Source organism: Clupea harengus, chromosome 23 (assembly GCF_900700415.2).
Source record: "Clupea harengus chromosome 23, Ch_v2.0.2, whole genome shotgun sequence".
Classification (NCBI taxonomy): Eukaryota; Metazoa; Chordata; class Actinopteri; order Clupeiformes; family Clupeidae; genus Clupea; species Clupea harengus.
Genome location: NC_045174.1, coordinates 15,859,932 through 15,880,280, shown reverse-complemented (window position 1 = coordinate 15,880,280; position 20,349 = coordinate 15,859,932). Strand labels below are relative to the sequence as shown.

General features: G+C 41.8%; 1 protein-coding gene across 2 annotated transcripts in view; it reads right to left on the bottom strand.

Annotated features, from left to right (window-relative positions):
- LOC105910517 (glucagon receptor-like) overlaps positions 1-20,349 on the bottom strand; it is a 28,037-nt gene that overhangs the window by 2,429 nt on the left and 5,259 nt on the right. Inside the window, exons 3-13 of one of the 2 annotated variants that reach the window (XM_012839243.3) lie at positions 19,050-19,152; positions 14,419-14,526; positions 13,901-14,022; positions 12,081-12,187; positions 11,697-11,853; positions 11,313-11,472; positions 11,055-11,115; positions 5,887-5,956; positions 5,477-5,568; positions 1,808-1,946; positions 692-733 (exon numbers count right to left, since the gene is read on the bottom strand). In XM_012839243.3, coding sequence (XP_012694697.2) covers positions 692-733; positions 1,808-1,946; positions 5,477-5,568; positions 5,887-5,956; positions 11,055-11,115; positions 11,313-11,472; positions 11,697-11,853; positions 12,081-12,187; positions 13,901-14,022; positions 14,419-14,526; positions 19,050-19,152 — 1,161 coding nt within the window. The remainder of the gene's footprint in view (positions 1-691; positions 734-1,807; positions 1,947-5,476; positions 5,569-5,886; positions 5,957-11,054; positions 11,116-11,312; positions 11,473-11,696; positions 11,854-12,080; positions 12,188-13,900; positions 14,023-14,418; positions 14,527-19,049; positions 19,153-20,349) is intronic. The other variant, XM_031561476.2, reaches the window with a different exon arrangement.

Genomic DNA, 20,349 nt, shown 5'->3' with positions numbered 1-20,349 from the left:
CAAATCAAGTCCAATCAATTGTATTTACCATCGATGGACTCCAACCTAGGTGTAGAACCATCTCAAAGATGATCAAGAGAAAAGGGAGGCACCTGAGCTCAACTTCAAACGTCATGGCAAAGAGTTTGCATACTGTCAATGTTTTTAACAAACACTTTTGATCTATGGGCTACATATTTACACTGGACAGCTTTAGGCCTAGGTTACTTCAAAAACCAGGGCCCAGGGCTTAAGCCTCCTTCAGCCCCATTGTTAATCCGGCCCTGCACACACACACTTGGGTTCCTGATTTCATTGACGGGCAACTGACAATGAGAAGAACATCAAGCAAAGTCCGGCGCACATGAACTAAAGCTAACTTAATACCATGACCAAGATCCTAAACGCAAACATTGGTGGCCAGCGCAGCTTTAGTTCAAGCCCAACACACTTTGCTTGTTGCTTTGCTCGTTGCCCGTCAATATAATTAGGGCCCACAATGTGTGGACATAATGACGTATTATAATCCCTCTGTTTATTGTCTAAACTCAAATTCAATCTTTACCCAGAAGAAATGTAAACATCTGAAGCACACCATAAAATGAAAATCGCAAAATATGAAAAGTCACACAGGCTGTCAAATTATACACATGCTTGCAAACACACACACACACACCTACACACACACGGACACACACATGCACACACACACCTCTTTGTTTGAGTAGCAGTAGAGTACAGCGACCAGGAGTCCCTACAAAGAGAGAAAAGTGATTAGGATTGTTTGCTATGATCGTTTCTCATAACAATGTAAGTGCTCCTAGTCTTTAGAGGCTAATAGTGCTGTTAATACCTGGGGATGTGATTTTATTCTCTATTGAAAGAACGATTTGTCAGTAAAAACAGTATTTCTGACAAAAGCACAGCCTTTAAAAGGGGTGAAATGTAGCACTGAAGATAACAGTGGCAGAAATTGAAAGAATAACTGTGTGTGTGTGTGTGTGTGTGGGGTGAGAGCGAGCGTATGAATATGTAACCATTCTAATTAACCCAATAAGGGTCACACTGTGATCAGCAGAGCTACAGTTCGGACTGCTGATGCTGCTATACACATGACCTCAGCAATGAAACATTTCCCTGGGAAGTTAAGGCCAATATCCACTGGCGATGACTGGCAGCTCAGCGTTACAGAATGCATCTCACTTTCTGAAACACCGCTCAACAGTGATAGCGTAAAAACGGTGAAAACCAGACTTCATTTAGCGATAGAATAAAGTCAAACAATGACAGAGACTCTGCATTTCAGAGCAATTTAAATTTACAAAGACTAACTAGATATTACTAGGCCATCATCCAGTTATCATTCTTATTAGCTAACTATTAAGCTGGGTAATGTTAGCTTTGCTTACTAGTGGCAACGGTTGCTAAGTAAAGAAAAATCATTTTCCCCTCAGGTGGCTTAAATGATTGAAGATGCTACAAACATGGATTTAACCGAACACTAAGGAATTTCTATGGATTTGACACTCAAGAAACAGAACCATGTTCTAAACTCTGAAGTTGTTACACGTTGTATACCACCAATGGCCGTTGCTCCATCAAAAAGAACTGGAAGCGTGTTTTTTGACGTGCACCAGATGTTGCTAATGGCCGTTGCTTTGGTAACAAGAACTGGAAGCATGTTCTGATCAGACGTCGCCAAGTGGGGTGTCTGCCTTTAAAGGAGTTCAGGTTCCCCTGACAGCAGCTGAGTGTGGTACTGAGTCCGGGCCACTTCTGGGCCACACCTGCACCGGAGCCGGCTACGGTCGGGCTGTTGAGGGCTCACCTGAAAGGAGTTGAGGAAGAGAGTGACGAACACTTTGATGAGGCGCAGCACGCCGCTCGTCTGCTCATCCGTGGCGAAGATGAAGACCAACTCGTGGACCCCGAAGAGCGGGATGAGGGTCAGTGTGGACTTCGCCAATCTGCCAATCACAAGACATCAAGACAGTCTCACAGCCAATCAGGAAGCACCGAGACACGTGGGCAAGCAGTTTAGTCAGATCAGTCACTTATCACTAAGAGTCTCAGTTTTGGGTCCCACTTAACAGTGACACATTATGAGATAAAATATGCAATGGAAATAACAAACAGAGGTTAACATGTGTTCAAATCCACAGGTAAGTCAAAAAAATGTACCTCTCTCTCTCTCTCTCAACATCCTCCACTACCTCTTCATGGTAGTACTTAAAAAGAATATTAACATCCTTTAAATAGACTTCATACAGGCAAGTAGATGTCCCCAAATAAGCTACAGAAAAACAAACCAATCATCCTCGAGTCAGCGAGAGCAGGGGTGGAAGATGACTCACAGGCAGACCACTAAGGGGGAAGAACACGGATACGTTTGGGGGTTATGGGGAAAGATCGTTTGGGGGTTATGGGGAAAGATCAGGTTTGTCTATGTAGATGGAGGAAGGAAACTTCACTGAAATGCTTGAGGATCCACCAGGGAAGTAAGAAATGCCTGGATGAAGGAGTAAGTTGCAAGTTGTATTTGAGTGTTGGCTAATAATAACATATTTTGTCTGGATGTATAATTAGCCTGACCTAGGGTCGCTACACATGGTGTAATAATCAGGTTTTAAAGTAATTTGCATGCTTGTTTGAGAATAAATGAATTGAGGTTCATTCTTTGCCGGTTAATGACAGGGACAGTAGGATTTATTTTGTGCAAGACACCAGGCACCAGGCACATACACACAGTACTGGCAAATGTGTGGGATTGGAGATGTCGGAAGACAACTTCCACTTCCACAGTGCATTGTTGAGGCTGCTATGAGACCAGACATTTGTATTCTGAGTGTAAGTGCATTGTTTACTTTATTGAGTTAACGATTCCCTTTGAATACGCGATTGAGGAAGCATTTGAAAGGTAGAAGCTAAAGTATGCGGAACTGGTAGTGGAAGCGACGCAACGAGATGGGTGTAGCTGTAGCTATGTAGCTAAATCAACCACAACACTTCTGTTTTTTTTTTTTTTTAAGGACGGTCACTCATGGCTGAGGCGCTCGCAGACAACTTGGGGTCGTCCCTGGTATTGACATGTGTCCTGACCCATCATGGATATGGAAGGCGGTGGGTCTGGGATGCCAGACACCGTTGTTGAGCGTCCTGGATGTGTCGTGGGCCTAATTCAACTAAACACTGATGAAGGAAAGTGCCTGCTTGAAAACCCCAGTGAAAGCCTCACAAAGGCAGCTTTGCTGTGGTTGTTGTTGTATCCTGCTGCTCAGGTTCTATGGTTGGGCAGTCATTTTGTTTATTAGCACTTGTGGGCTACAGACAGTGCAGGTTGGAATGTGAAGGAGGGCCTTTATGGATCCCGGGTACAACATGCAAGGCAAGGCAAGCCAAGGCAAGGCAAGGCAATTTTATTTATATAGCACAATTCATACACCGTGGTAATTCAATGTGCTTCACATACGTGCACAACAATGTGCTTCACATAAAAAAAAAGCAAAAGGTCCGTGCATGATCATAAAAACAGTAAATTATAGAAAATAAAAGCATGAGAACATTAAGGCATAAAAACAGTAAAATATAGGAAATAAAAGCATAAAAAGAATAATAACAATCACTAGTCTAGTACAGTAAGCAATAATGCTTCAAAGGAACTGTTCATGGCCAGTTAGCAGAAGGCATCTGAGAAAAGTTTGGTCTTTAGTCTAGATTTAAAACTGAAAGTAGTTGGAGCGTTTTTAATGTCTTCTGGAAGTTGGTTCCAGAGGTGAACCGCATAGTGGCTGAGTGCTGCTTCACCCTGTTTAGTTTGGACAGTGGGTTTTACTAATAGAAATTTATGCTGCGATCTGAGAGATCTGAGAGGTACGTACTGCTGAAACATGTCAGATAGATACTTTGGCCCTATCCCATTAAGTGACTTGAAAACAAGCAGCAGTGCTTTAAAGTCAATCCTGTGACTTACTGGGAGCCAGTGCAGGTATTTCAGTATAGGGGTTATGTGGTCAGTTCTTTTTGTTTTTGTAAGAATTCTGGCTGCTGCATTTTGTATCATTTGAAGCTGTTTAAGGTTTTTTTTTGGGAAGGCCTGTGAACAGCCCATTGCAGTAATCAACCCTACTGGAGATAAAGGCATGAATTAGTTTTTCCAAGTCATCTTTTGACATAAAACCCCTAAGTTTGGCAATGTTTTTGAGATGGTAGAACGCAGATTTAGTAATTGCTTTCATGTGGCTGTTAAAATTTAGATCACTGTCTAAGAGGACACCAAGATTTCTGACAGTATCCTTTGCTTTAAGTCCTTTTTTGTTAAGAAGGGTGGCAATCTTACATCTTTCCTCCTTTTTACCAAAAACTATTACTTCAGTTTTGTCTTTGTTTAGCTGGAGAAAGTTCTGAGACATCCAGTGGTTAATTTGCTCAATACAATCACAAAGAGATTCAAGGGGACCATAGTCATTAGGTGTCAAAGCTAAGTACATTTGGGTGTCATCAGCATAGTTATGATAGGAGATCAAATTATTTTTTAAGATTTGTCCAAGTGGGAGCATATAAAGGTTGAATAGAAGTGGACCCAAAATTGAGCCCTGGGGGACTCCACAGGTCAGGGACGTAGGTGTTGAGGTGCAGTTGCCAACTGCAACAAAAAAGCTCCTGTCTTGTAAGTATGATTTCAACCACTTGATAACAACACCTGAGACGCCAACCCAGTGTTCGAGTCGGTGAAGTAATATGTTGTGATCAACAGTGTCAAAGGCTGCACTAAGGTCCAGCAATACTAGGACTGATGCTTTACCTGTATCTGTATTTAGGCGTATGTCATTTATAACTTTAACAAGAGCTGTTTCAGTGCTGTGATTAGCACGAAAACCTGATTGAAAGTCATCAAGGCAGTTATTCAGTGTCAAAAATGTGGTTAGCTGATTAAAGACAATTTTTTCAATAATTTTGCCTATGAATGGTAAATTGGATATGGGCCTGTAGTTGTTTAATGTGGAGGCATCCAGGTTATTCTTTTTCAGTAGGGGTTTTACAACAGCTGTTTTCAGGGAGTTAGGAAATGTGCCAGTCTGTAATGATGTATTTATGATTTCAAGCAGATTTGTCGTTATGAGGTGAATGACAGATTTAAAAAAGCTGGTGGGTAGAATATCCAATTCACATGTGGAAGAGTTAAGGTTTTGTACTGTTTTTTCAAGAATTTCAAATATCAAATATCAAATATCATGCAGATATTTGTTACGGCTGTCACCAGCCAGTTGTGTGTTGTTGTTGTATCCTGTTGTTCAGGATCTATGGTTGGGCAGTTGTTATGTTGGTAAGGTTAGGATGTTGGGTATGAGTACTTCTATGTGACAGTGAGAGGACTGGCCACTGTGGGAAGTCCCCAACCAATAGCACAAGGAATTTAACATCTTTTCCTGTGTAGGACTAAAATTACCTCATAAGATTCATGACCAATATTTATGACTAATCTTCCATTACGGCTCACCTGAGTTTGTAGTCAGGGTAACGATGTTGGTTGTCAGCTCGTAACTTGGACAGAATCACTTTCAGGATTTTCATAAATATCATAAAGTTCACCTTCAGATAAAAAAAAATTGTTATGCAAGTGCCATTGAAAACATGCCAAAGTGCTTGTTCTCAGTCCCTATGAATACATACAATGCAAATACCAAATTCAATACCAAATGTGTTATATTCGTATTATTTGAGAGATTGATATTTTTTAAGGCCAAATCTGGTTGGTGTGCTACAAAAGTTGTGGCACAATACAAAACATGTGGAAAGGTAAGTTACCATAGTTATAGTGGAATACTAAGCTACAGAACATGTGGAATAGTAAGTTACCATAGTTATAGTGGAATACAAAGCTACAAAACTTGTGGAATGGTAAGTTACCAGAGAAGCAAACAGGATAGGAACTCTGATGATCCACCAGTAGTTCATGTTCTCATTGATTGCCCAACACCTGAAAATTACATAAACGCAACACACACACACACACACCCACACAAACACATAAAGAAATCAGTTATATTATATATGTGCTAAACTGAATGAAAATTCATATGTTCTGTCTCAGCTCAACCTGCTTGCCTTAAACGTTAGAGAAATACATGCAGGGTGAACAGCATTCAGACATGTTGAGTGTCCAGTGTGTCTTGAGTGTGCACGTGTGTCTGTGTGTGTGTGTGTGTTTGTGTGTGTGTGTGTAACTGTGTAACTGTTTTATTGTCGTCTAACTTTTGTCACTTTCTCTTGCACCTGCAGTTTATTTCATGCCCCATCATGCTGCAATGTTATCCACAGCAGGTGCTTCTCTCACTAAGACCACTGGGACAGGGCCCTCCATCTCATGCCAAGACAACCCTACAAATCAATCACTCAAACGCTCCACAGAGGCATCTCCAGCCTGTGATTTTAGCTTAGAACAGTTTGCTGGTTGTACACCAAAAGGTGCCATTTCACATCATTTACCCTCCCACAGCTCTCTCTTTTATTTAAAGCTCAATTTTACCCCCTGAATGACCCACCCCGCTGCTGGCCCTACAAAGGAAGGAGCATGGCGATGTGTGACGCATGGACCATGGGGGCAGGGATAAAAGGTATGCTAAAAGCCTTGAGGTTATGGTACAAATTTTTGGTATGAGCTCCTCAGCCTCCTCAGTTTCTCTACAGTGCAGCACTTTGAAAGTGGTCTGAAACTAAATGTGAATGTGGAGATCTCTCGTTCACCCACCTTCCTGGCGTAAGCTCCATGTAAATCATGAATCTCTAGAATCTAGAATTCTGTATTTCTGTGCTGTGGTCTGTGGATCCTTACAAATGGCTTTCTCTGGTGTCACAGCCATTGTAGCCTGTGTTTATTTTAGACTGAGGTTTTGACAGGTTTCATACGTTCACCCATCGGAAATCTTGATTTAGAGCACTGATAATAAGCATGGTTGGCTTGGTAGCTGGCCGTGGTCCTGACATGCCTATAGCGGAGATTGTGAGTGAATGATGTTTTCATTTACATTTAGCAGACACTTTTATCCAAAGCAACTTAAAAGGATGTATACACATTTTTTACATTTACACTGATGGCACATCAGGAGCAATTAGGGGTTCAGTGCCTTGCTCAAAGACGCTTCGACGGGGAATCGAACTAGCAACCTTCTGCCTACTAAACGACTTCTCTACCTCCTGCACCACTGTCAAGCTTTCTGCTGACACCCACTTTTGGGTAACTGGTCCTAATGAAGAGGAAGATGGGGAGGGGTGGGGATACTTTGCTACGCTGGAGCGTGTGACGTAGTGGACAGGTAAGGAGGGTTAAAATTTCTTAGAAAGTGGAACTGGTGTCTGCCCTCACCACATGTTCCTTTAACCCTGTAGCATAAAACTGACACAACCAGATTATAAACATGACAGGACATATGGCATATATTGGCATACATTGTCACGTGTCTGATGATATAACAGTTGTCATGTCAACAACTGTTATGACAGCTTTCAAAATGTTTGATGTTTCAACATATGTTTCACACATTCACATATTTTAGTCTTATGGTGAAAATGTATACTTTTGTGCATTTCTCAGGTAGTCACATACAAATGTTTTATAACCTTCAAAAGTTATATTTATCATGTATTCACATTCTCATATATATATATATATATAGAAAGAGAGATACAGTGCCCTCCACAATTATTGGCACCCTTAGTGAATGTGACCAAAACAGGCTATGAACAAATATGTCTTTGCTGTTTATCCTCTCTGTCTTTTACTCAAAATATTCACAAAAATCTTACCTTTTCATTAAGGTAAAATTATTGAAAGAATCATTTTTTTTTTACATTAAATAAAATGTTTTTCTCCAAAACATGGGTGCCACAATTATTGGCACCCCTAGAAAATCTTATAATTAAAATCTAACTGAAGTATATTACCAGTCATGTTTTACATTTTTAAGTTCACCTGTTTGATTAGGAACTCTTTAGTGGTCAACCATGACTTCCTGTTTCACTCGGGTATAAATATGAGGTGACACAAGCCAAATACCCTTAGTCATTCATCAAGATGGGAAAGACAAAAGAACACAGTGTTGAAGTGCGACAAAAAGTTGTTGAGCTGCAGAAATCCGGAAAAGGATATAAGAAAATATCTTAACAGTTGAAAATACCCATTTCCACAATTAGGGCAATAGTTAAGAAGTTCAAAGCGACAGGAGATGTAAGGAATCAGCCTGGAAGAGGACCTATCTGTAAATTGACCCCACGCACCGTGAGGAGGATGGTTCGACTGGCAAAAGAATCTCCAAGGATCACAGCTGGAGAATTGCAGAGGTAAATTGAGTCTTGGGGTCAGAAAGTCTCCAGAACTACCATCAGACGCCACCTCCATCACCACAAGTTGTTTTGGAGGGTTGCCAGAAAAAAGCCTCTGCTGTCAATCAACAACAAACTAAAGCGCCTACAGTTTGCCAAATGTAAGTCAGACTTTCAATGGGACCGAGTTATATGGCCAGATGACACCAAAATAAAGCTTTTTGGCAACAAACATCAAAGGTGCGTTTGGCGTAGACAGAAAAATAGCCATACAGAAAAGACCCCCATACCCAATGTGAAGTATGGTGGCGGATCTTTGATGTTGTGGGGCTGTTTTTCTTCCAAAGGCCCTCGACATCTTGTTAGGATAACAACAGCCCCCTCTAGGAAGCTTAAAATGGGCCGTGGTTGGACCTTCCAGCAGGACAATGATCCGAAGCACCCCTCAAAATGAACACAAAAATTGTTCACCGACCGCGGAATAAAGGTTTTGCCATGGCCATCAGTCCCCCGACCTAAACCCCATAGAAAATTTGTCGGAAGAGCTGAAGCCGAGTAGACAAGCGTTGACCTACGAATCTGAAGGATCTGGAGAGATACTGTATGTAGGAATGGTCTCAGATCCCGTGCCATGTGTTCACCAACCTCATCACGCATTATAGGAGAAGACTCAGAGCTCTTATCTTGGCAAAGGGAGGCTGCTCAAAACATTAAATTAAGGGGTGCCAATAATTGTGGCACACCTGTTTTGGAGAATAATATTTATTGAATGTCAACGTTTTTTTTTTCTTTCAATAATTTTACTTCAATGAAAAGGTAGGATTTTTGTGAATATTTTGAGTGAAAGACCAAGAGGATAAACAGCAAAGACATATTTTTTCATAGCCTGTTTTGGTCACATTCACTAAGGGTGCCAATAATTGTGGAGGGCACTGTATATGTCCAGAGTATGTAACCATAGAAATAAAATTTCTTGGCATAGCTTTTATAACAGTTCCTGAACTACTTTTGTCCCTTTGTACTAATGGGCAGAAATTGAAATACATGTCTTGGTGCGAGGAGATTAAGTATAATACACTCTGACTGAGTGTATTATGATGGAGCATTATGCCTTATGGAGGATGTGTACAAACCCTTTTGTGCGAAGGACATTTAAATATTCTTGACTCATTGCCAAGGCATATGTGAAGAGCAAATACACAGACATGTGAGGGAATTCATTCTAAAGTGACAATGAAGAGCTGTATCTTTATGATATTTATAAAGCGCCCTTGACACAATTCTATTGTTTTGGCGCTAAATAAATAAAATTGAATTTAATGTATCACTGCTCTATGGTGCAGTCTGTTCTAGCTGTTTATGTATATGTTAGGCCATTATTGTTGTATATGTTAGGCCATTATTGTTGTATAAGTTAGGCCATTATTGCTGTATATGTTAGGCCATTATTGCTGTATATGTTAGGCCATTACTGTTATATATGTTAGGCCATTATTGTTGTATATGTTAGACCATTATTGTTGTATAAGTTAGGCCATTATTGCTGTATATGTTAGGCCATTATTGCTGTATATGTTAGGCCATTATTGCTGTATATGTTAGGCCATTACTGTTATATATGTTAGGCCATTATTGTTGTATATGTTAAGTGCTGCATGTCATAAAGATTCATTTTGATTTTCCACAATAGTGGAACTTTCACGGAACATTTTGCGATTGCGAACTCTACACCATCTTCAGCTCAGAGGGTTAATAAAACATGCACTATACCACTTGCATTTAGATTGCTTTTAAACCTCTCTTTGACTGGGGTCCCTAATGACTCCATAGACACAAAGAAAGCATTTTAGTGATGCAGTTGATACACGTTGCTTTCTTTGCGCTGGGTGAATTGTTTTACATTGGATACATTGTCTTTTCCATCCCATTTTTCAAATGTCATTCGTCCTGTACATTTTAAAGAGTATATATTTCTGACAAAAAAACTACCCACCTTTAAAAAAAGCAAAGTGGGTACATGACGCAGAAAATAACAAGATTGACATTTAAATTACACGTCAAAAGAAATGCCATTTCTATATCTTAACATACTGATTATACAATGGTTACATACATATGATTACAAATGCAATTAACACCTTAAATGTTATTCAAGGAAAACTTTTGAAAAAGCTTCCATCAGGGATGGGGAGGAACGCAACAAAGCCCATCTTGGGCTTAAAGACACGGCTTCTCACGTGGAGACAGGCTTCAATGTAACTGTCACTTCTGGTAAATGCATCATTGTAAGCCTCCATAGAAAATGGAGGCCCTCATAACATATAGAGGGAAAAGCAGCTGTGGTCAAATGTATTCATCTCACAACTGTCTCCAGAGTACTAGTGGCTCCTCAAGCACCTATCAGCACACTGGGGATGAAGGATCATGCAAATTGTGTCCTATAACCAACAGCAAGAGAGGTCTGTGAAATATAAAGCAGCCAGGAGAGACAGATTCCCTGCAGAAATGAACCCAAGAGTGTCTGGAGAAGGGAAAATATCTGGAGTGTCATTGGTACTGTGGAAGGAGGACGTCTGGACTGTCATGTTAGTCTTACTGAGAGATGAGTGAGATGTGTGAGAAGCAATCACTCATCCTGTAAACACCAGTGTGTCTTTGTGTGTGTGTGCGTATCTGTGTGTGTGTGTGTGTGAGAGTGTATGAGTGAGTGTGTGTGTGTGTGTGTGAGTATGAGTATGTATGTGTCACATACTTACTCTTTATTTTCCTTAAGCAGTTTCATCAGCATCCATGGAATGACAAACATCAGGGGGGTGCCTATAAATAAACACCAACACACACACACACTCATTTGGGGAGCACACACACACACACACACACACACATACACAAATCTAGAAAATACCTGTTTGTGTGTGTGTGTATGTGCATGTGTGCGTGTGTATATGCATGAGTGTGTGTGTATGTGTTTATACCCACACATACACACTCAGTAGCTTCGTACAAACACATACCCCACCCAAGGAGGCCGTATGGCAGGCAGTTGTTGTTGTCCATAAAAACTGAGGCGATTAGGACTGAATGCAGGTAAAGTGCCTCCCCAAAGAACCAGTAGTGATTGGCCAGCACGAAGTACTGCATCAGAGCCTGCGCTATCCGACAGCCTATAGCAGCCTAGGGGAAAGAGGGGAGACAGGGCCCTATTTTATTTACGTCAATGCATTTAGAAACTTCAATAAAAAAATACTCATCTTAATTCAAACTTTTAAAAATAAAAATGATTGTGTACTTAATTTAATTATGTAGGCCTACTTGATTAAGTGTAACTGATGTAGTGTGGTTTTCTTGTACAGTTTTGTTCTCGAATAGAAATGAGTGTGTGTGCGCGCGTTGTGTACCCTGTGACTCAGCATGTCTCCTATGTCGGCATGTGTGGTGATCTGGCGACTCCAGTGTTGGTCCAGCAGAGAGTCTTTCAGCAGCACGGCCACAGCCCGCAGGATGAACGACACAAAGAGGTTTGCGTGGATGTAGTTACGCATGCAGTGCAGCTTCCTACACAGACACAGGCACACACACACACACACACACACACACACACACACACAGTGTCAGACTGATGGTACCTCAATCTGTGCTACATGGGTGACCGGCAGAATAAGACCAAATTAATGAATAACTGAATGGATGGGTGTAAGGATGGATGGATGGGTGGATGGATGGATGGATGGATGGATGGATGGATGGATGGATGGACTGACCTATAGGCCTTTCTGACTGACCTGATAGTGAGTAGGATGATCAGAGCTGAGAGAAGAGAGAGGAGGCTGAGGGTGTAGCCCACTGTGTACAGGATCTGGAAACTCAACATCACCTGCTTTAGCCACAGCTAGACACACACACGGACGCACACACACACGCACAGACAAAACCATGAACAACATGGAACAAGAACATCATTAGCAAACATTGTGTTGATAGAAGTGAGGCACAGCATAAAAAATAAAAATGAATCTACGTCATCCTCATCTAGTGTAAATTGCTTCCTTTCGCTCCTGACCTTTTCATCTTGATGCTGTTCTCCTCCATTGCTTTTTCAAAACATGACCTTTGACATTGGGTCTACATTGACCACTTGCATTCTCTTTGCATTAGCCATCATCCTTAGCCTGACGTTGTCATACTCATAATTCTAGTCAGAATATGAGTCTGATACTGCTCCATTGGGCTGTGATTATGAGGCGTGTTTCAACCGAACCAGGAAAAAAAATGCCTCTTCGCTCAATTGGATAGACCTACAACCAATCAGCCAATCAGCTCTCCAGCGGAAGCCATGTTGGTTGAAAACTAATTCAACCCAAGCGCTCTTTGGTGACGTGGTTGATTACTTTACTGTTGATCATCTGTCCATCATCGTATAAAGCCCGCCCTAACAATTTGATTGGTCCGAACAGCTTCCGATCGGGCATAGTTTCTCCCCAACGGAGCAATGCCAGACCGAACTTCCCAACCTCAAATGTTGTGGGCTAAGTTCGGCTGGCACCAGGCTACATCATCCTCATAATGAAGTAAAAGCTCTTCTTGGAGGGCATGGGATGGATTGGAGGAGTGATGAGCAACAAAGGGACTTTCTTCTCCTGCGTAGTTTCTATAGCTCTCAGCCTGGGTATCTAGGTACCCTGTGTGGCCTTTGTGATGAGATGCTTTTACCTCTGAAGGTTTGAGTGCTGTAGTAATTGACCATGGGAAGCATATAGCCAGCTCCCTCATTAGAGCGGTGCTTTTTGAACCTCAAAGGCACTCATAGCTTTTCATAACGAATAGTAACATCAAAGTAAACAAATTAGTTGACTTAACCAGGTGCTTACGTTTTGTCATTGTAATATGTATATATTACTGTGCCATGCATTGCCGTATCCTCTGTTTTTTTGCATAGATTATGTAGTGTTGCATTGCAAAAAAAGTAATTCCATGCCAAATCACCCAGAGGTCCCCACATGACTTCCTACTACTATGGTTATACTGAAATATCTGGAAAATTAAAAAGAAAAAGTCTTTTTTTTGCAAGTCCAAGCCAAGTCTTAAGTCTTTGAGCTCAAGTCTAGGCCAAGTCTTTGGTCACAAGTCAAGTCTCAAGACTCTTGGTTGTAATGAGCATTCTATCATCTACTGCATGCTATCCAGTCTGCTTAGAACATGAGCATAGCTATATCTAAGGTCTTCAAAGCATGTACTGTATTATCATCACTAATGTATTTATTACCATACAATATCAGCCTAGATTATTTGTTTGAAACATGATCACTTTGTAATTTAAGCTTTCCTTTAAAGTTAATAACTGTATTTTGTCACCTCAACATACAGTTACAGTATACACCAAGCATTGAGGTCGTACTTTGGAAATCCTTTTGCTTTTTGTTTGAATTAAATGCGACTCGAGTCCAAGTCACATCTCTGGTGTGTATGTGTTTGTGTGTGTTTGGGCCTGTGTGTGTGTGTGTGTGTGTGTGTGTGTGTGTGTGTGCCTGTGTGTGTGTGTGTGTGTGTGTTGTGTGTGCCTGTGTGTGTGTGTGTGTGTGTGTGTGTGTGTGTGTGTGTTTACCTCTTGGATGTATGTGCTCTGTTCTTCCTCACACTCGGACATGTCTCTCCACAGATGGCCCTCTGAGTCTCTCACCCAATGTCCATCCAGACTACAGTGCCTGCGTACCACACCATGCTGAACTGTAGCACACACAGACACACACACGCAGACACACACACACAAACGCAAGCACAAGCACAAGCACACAGACGCACACACACAGGCTCACATGCACACACAGGCACACACACACAGGCACACACAGATGCACACACACAGACACACATATCTTGATTTACTTAGGTACATTAAACTAAGCATGTGTGTATGCGTGCTTGTGTGTGTATGTGTGCATGTGCGCCTGAGTATATAGATGTGAGTGTGTGTGTGTCTGTGTGTTCGAGTGTGTATGCACACCTGTGTATAAAGGGGCATGGGTGTGCGCACCTGTGTGAGTGTGTGTGTTTCTGTGTGTATGCAGTTGTGTGTTTGCTTGTGTGTGTATGCATGTGTGTGTTTGTTTGTGTGTGTCTTACCTGTGTGTACCCAGGGCAGGTAGGAGGGACATGAAACATTCACCAACGTTCCAGGCAGCGCATCAGGCCAGCAGGCATACAAATCAAAGGACCTATTACAGAAGAGGCCTAACACACACACACACACACACACACACACACACACACACACACGCACACACACACACACGCATGCACACACACACACACACACATGCACACACACACACACGCGTGCACACACAAGCACACACACGCGTGCACACACACACACACACACACACACACAGAAAATAAAAACAGCATCTTACTACTGTAATCCTTATTTATCTTTACTTCATCAAATGTGATGGTAAGAACATTATGGGATGGCAAATCTGCTACACTTTCAGCTAAGTCTATGCATTCATGAGGTTACCATGGCAGCAGGTAGCACATCGGAATTCAATTAACATTAAACATCTTTGGGATTACTGACATCAGTGTCTCAGGTGACAAACAATTACAATCTACACACTGTAATGATGGGATACATATTTAACAAGTTGGCTAATTGACATGGAAATATCATAATGCCCAGGGAATAATTACTGTAGATATTATGGGTCGTGTCACATAGGGTTGGAAAGAATGGAGAGAGACGGAGTGGTGGAGTGGAGTGGAGTGGTGGTGTATAAAACAGAAAGGGATAGCCCATCCGGAAAGCCGATTTTGGTGCAGACAAAAGGGCGAATGTCATGAAATAAAATATATATAATGACATGAAATTAAAACCATTGAAATGCTTCATAATCATCAAGAAGGTAACTTTCAAAGCCTTTTGTCCGCCCTTGACTTCTTATCTATGCTTTCTATCTATCTTTATATTCATGACAAAAGGAATAATATTGATTGACATTCAGGCGACTGTCCTGCATATTACAATTGTGCTTTGGATGTAATAGTGCCATTCAAGGCTTTCCTTCATTATGATAAGGTATTCATTATTGTCTTCACTGCGTGGGGGCCCGGTAACAGAATGGTGGAATTTGGTAATGAGAGTATGCTAAGACGTACAAATGGAAGACCCGTGTATGACAAATTACTTTATACTCTGCCAGAGAAAATGTGTTATTTTTTATCTTAATTATAAAGTGTGACCCATGGGATGGACAAAGGGTAAAAACTCTGTTACGTTTTTTTGTATGCAGATTAGTATTAGATTTTTCTTTTGTAATGAAAGGAGCCTTACCAATTAAATAAAAGGAATATATGATGAGATTCGGGCCAACGTCACTACATGACTCAGCATTTCCTTCTGAGGGTCATTATGGATGTTGGAACTCCAAGTGTCTTATCAAAGATTGTGTTTTGAGGCCAATTTAAACAACACTGGTCATTAAAAAAGTCAAGACATATTCCCTTGGGAAGATCAGAGCTGAAGAGGAAATACACTGCTCAAAAAAATTAAAGGAACACTTTGAAAACACATCAGATCTCAATGTGAAAAAAAATGATGTCGGATATCTATACTGATATAGACAGTTTAATGTCTTAGGAACGAAAGGATGCCACATCTTTTGATGGAAATCAAAGTTTTCAGCCTACAGAGGGCTTAATTGTATAGACACCCCGAAAATCAAAGTGAAAGAATGATGTGGCAGGCTAGTCCATTTTGCTAAAAATTCAATTTCTGCAACTCAAAATGCTTCTCAATATCTTGTGTGGCCCCCACGTGCTTGCATGCATGCTTGACAATGTCGCGGCATGCTCCTAATGAGACGACGGATGGTGTCTTGTGGGATGTCCTCCCAGATCTGTCTAAGGGCATCAGTGAGCTCCTGTAAAGTCTGAGGAGCAAGCTGACGGCGTCTGATGGACCGAAACATAATGTCCCAGAGGTGTTCTATCGGGTTTAGGTCAGGTGATCGTGAGGGCCATTCAATTGTATCAATTCCTTCATCCTCCAGGTACTGCCTGCATACTCTTGCCACATGAGGCCGGGCATTGTCGTGCATCAGGAGGAACCCAGGACCTACTGCACCAGCGTAGGGTCTGACTATGGGTTCAAGGATTTCATCCCGATACCTAATGGCAGTCAGACTGCGGTTCTCTAGCCTGTAGAGGTCTGTGCGTCCCTCCATGGATATGCCTCCTCAGACCATCACTGACCCACCACCAAACCGGTCATGCTGAACGATGTTGCAGGCAGCATAGCGTCCTCCTTGGCTTCTCCAGACCCTTTAACGTCTATCACAGGTGCTCAGGGTGAACCTGCTTTCATCTGTGAAAAGCACAGGGCGCCAGTGGCGGACATGCCAATTCTGGTGTTCTATAGCAAATGCAAATCGAGCTCCACGGTGCTGGGCAGTGAGCACAGGGCACACTACAGGACGTTCGCGCCCTGAGGCCACCCTCATGAAGTCTGTTTCTGATTGTGTGGGCAGAGACATTCACAGCAGTGGCCTGCTGGAGGTCATTCTGTAGGGCTCGGGCAGTGCTCAACCTGTTCCTCCTTGCACAAAACAGCAGATATCGGTCCTGCTGATGGGTTGAGTACCTTCTACGGCCCTGTCCAGCGCTCCTAGAGTAACTGCCTGTCTCCTGGAATCTCCTCCATGTTCTGGAGATTGTGCTGGGAGACACATCAAAACTCCTTGCAACGGCACGCGTGGATGTGCCATCCTGGAGGAGTTGGACAATCTGTGCAACTTCTGTAGGGTTAAGAAATCGCCCCATGCTCCCAGTAGTGATGATGACTCTAGCTAAAGCCAACACTAGTGGAAAACCAGTCAAAGAAATCAAGAGGGAGAAACTTGAAATGGCCTCCACATGCAAAACCAGTCCTGTTTTGGGGGGTCGTCTCATTGTTGCCCCTCTAGTGCACCTGTTGTTAATTCCATCAACACCAATGCAGCTGAAACTGATCAACAACCCCCTCTGCTACTTAACTGACCAGATCATTATCAGAAAAATGCAATTGAATTCATGCCATACCCTGATAAAAAAGTGTTCCTTTAATTTTTTTGAGCAGTGTATATGCAGCAAGTAAACACAAAAAAAGCACATCTCTCTGTCAGTCATGGCACAGTCTGTGTCTAATTGCTGCTTTACTTCATGCATTTAACTTACAGAAAGCACAACCAAAACAATGTTTGTGTGTGTGTGTGTGTGTGTGTGTGTGTGTGTCATGATGAAACCTAATTTCAGAGGTAGCCTGTCAGACTTCTGTGTGCTGCAACTATAGCCTCCTCTCTCCTATCTAAACTAGACAAAAAGATAATGGACCACAGTCAGAAGCTTTACGCTCTGGCAAAGCTGTGTGCAAAGGGGTAGGCCCGCAATAGAATAGAAATGTGTCTATTTCAGTCCATAGACAAGTAAACAAGCGAGTCTACAGTCTGCCACTGAACAGAAGAGGCAGATGTCAGAACTCCTGCTTCTATGCAAGCTGTAGAGGTGGCCAGTAAAGGGAAGGATTCATTACTGCTTTAACAAAGAATCAATAGAACTTATTAGTATGTTCTGCTGATGTTCTGCGCGTTCTGTTTTTATTTTCTAAACATTCTATTTTGTTTGCTCAATGGTGTGATGTCGTCTATGCTGTAAGGAAATTAATGTGTTTTGTACATTTTGTCCATTTCATCCATTTGTGGCCCTCTTTTCCCCAAGAGGCAGTTGCATTAAACGCATGCAGCTGTGAATACCAACAGGATTTTTTTTTTTTTTAAATCAGGCTTTCCATGGGCAAGTACTTCAATCATCTCCATTTCCCCTTTAGAAGCCCACATGTCCTTCAGCCACAACTCTTAGCAGTTGGACAGTGGTGAGTTTTGAATTGCTTTTTGCCTCTGAGATGGATGTCAATTATCTCTGTGTGTTGTGGCGAGAGATGTGCTGAGTGGGTATGTAAAGTTTCCAAGCAGGTGGAGATTCTTCAGAGAGCACCTCCCTTCCTAACTTGCACTTCCACTAATACTTAACTTGCACTTACAGCAGTAACATTCCTGCACTTTTTTCTATTTCTTTTTTTCTATTCTTATGTAAAATAGTATTTATTGTTACACTAGGTCTCTATTGCTCGTAGCTTGACTGTTCTCTCCCTCGTATGTTGCTTTGGACAAAAGCATCTGCTAAATGACTAAATGTAAATGTAATCACTTCCCATCACTTCCTGGAGGTGGCCAACTAATACATGAGCCCTATGGCTCTTCCAGTAGGAGTTTTAACACTCACTCGGAGTTAACTTAGCCAGGCTTGTTACTAATCACCATTCCTGGAATACCCCCCAGGGAAGACCTATTTGTATCTTTTGCTACTGTATGTAACATTGTGGTGTGACACTTTCATAACCTTTTCAACTCCACTCTGCATATGTTACTCTTACAATATCATAAATCACAAAAATAGTGATCATGAGATTATTAGCTGAAATAGATGGTAACAGTCTCGTAAACACCATGCAGGCACTACTGTTTCCTGAAGCAATGGGGTCTCCCCACGCAGGTTTGACCTTGACCTTGCACACATAGTTGCATATGTCATCCAACCCATAGAGTGCCATTCAGAGGAATACGGTTTCAATAACGATGACATCCTTGAGCTTTAAGTTGCTCTCAACACAAGCATCTCCTGAATACATGAATGTGTATTTAAGAGAGTAGTGTCATTACCAGCTGGGTGTGGGTCCTGCTGGATCTGTCTCAAGCAGTCGTCCTTATACTGGAGCCACTTCCGGTAGGTCTCCTCCAGAACCTTTCCAAATGCACTTTCCCACTGAAGACCACACACACCACACAAACACACACACACACACACACACACACACACACACACACACACACACACACACACACACACACACACACACAAATACATTATGACAGTGTAGGAGGTAGTGGATGCACATTAATCATGTTTTTATGCACATACGTATATGCATCTGCACCTATTTTAATTTCGTTAATGAAAACTATGACTAAATATATTCGTCATCGACCTTTGTTCCCATGACTAAGCTTAGAAGAAGATGACACTTCCCCGACGTCATCGAACACTTAACATTTTTTCTGTTTCACAGTGCAGTCAGAGCGGTACAACACTCAACGGTGATTGGCTAATTTTTCTTTGAGAAACTTGTGAGAGGAGGACAAGTAGGCGTGAAACTAGTTAGGCTTCCCCTCTGCAGCATTTATCTACTTTAAAGCAAGGAGCTGATGATTTGACAATGAAAAAGCCTTCCTGTCACCAGAGTTACAATAATCAGTATTGATATATACTGACGTGAAATTTGTATTGTTTTAGAAATGTTCACGTCTCAAGTAATTTAATTCTGAAGAAGCCTGGCTTCCCCTGAACTCCGCTAGGAGCTGCTATAGCATCTCTGACACAAGTAACTAAAAAATGTCCACGGCCAAACAACCCATAGTGTCATTCAAGATACGGAGTTACTGTAATGGAACTTGTGGACGGATTCATTCACCCAGAGCAGTATAGACAGGCAAGAACAAATGCTGACAGAATTCACACTTATCCGCACAGTATGCAGATGACTAGATAGATACCCAGAGTGTAGGTTGAACAGTGTTGGAAACATTTATTCATATCATGGAATTACTTGTGTTAGTTGTGTCATGCATATATGGGTGGTGTGTTATTATAGTCTAGTTACTTTTTCTGCACTCACAAAGTGCAATAAATAACATTCTGCATTCTGTTAACCACATAACATGACAGTGCCTGTCCACTGTCTATTTTTCTTCCCTAGTCTATGAGATTTATTTATGATGAATGAATTCATTTCTGAGTTTCCAGCTGGCAGCGCCTGTCGTATTCACAGCTGGCGGCTGATGAGCTGTGCTGTCTGTGAGATCTTGTCACTGACTATAATATAGCTGATGTGCAAACCAGAAATAACTTTCTACTGCTGTCCGCTCGTCAAGCAACTTCTGCAAACTAACTGCCATTGGGACA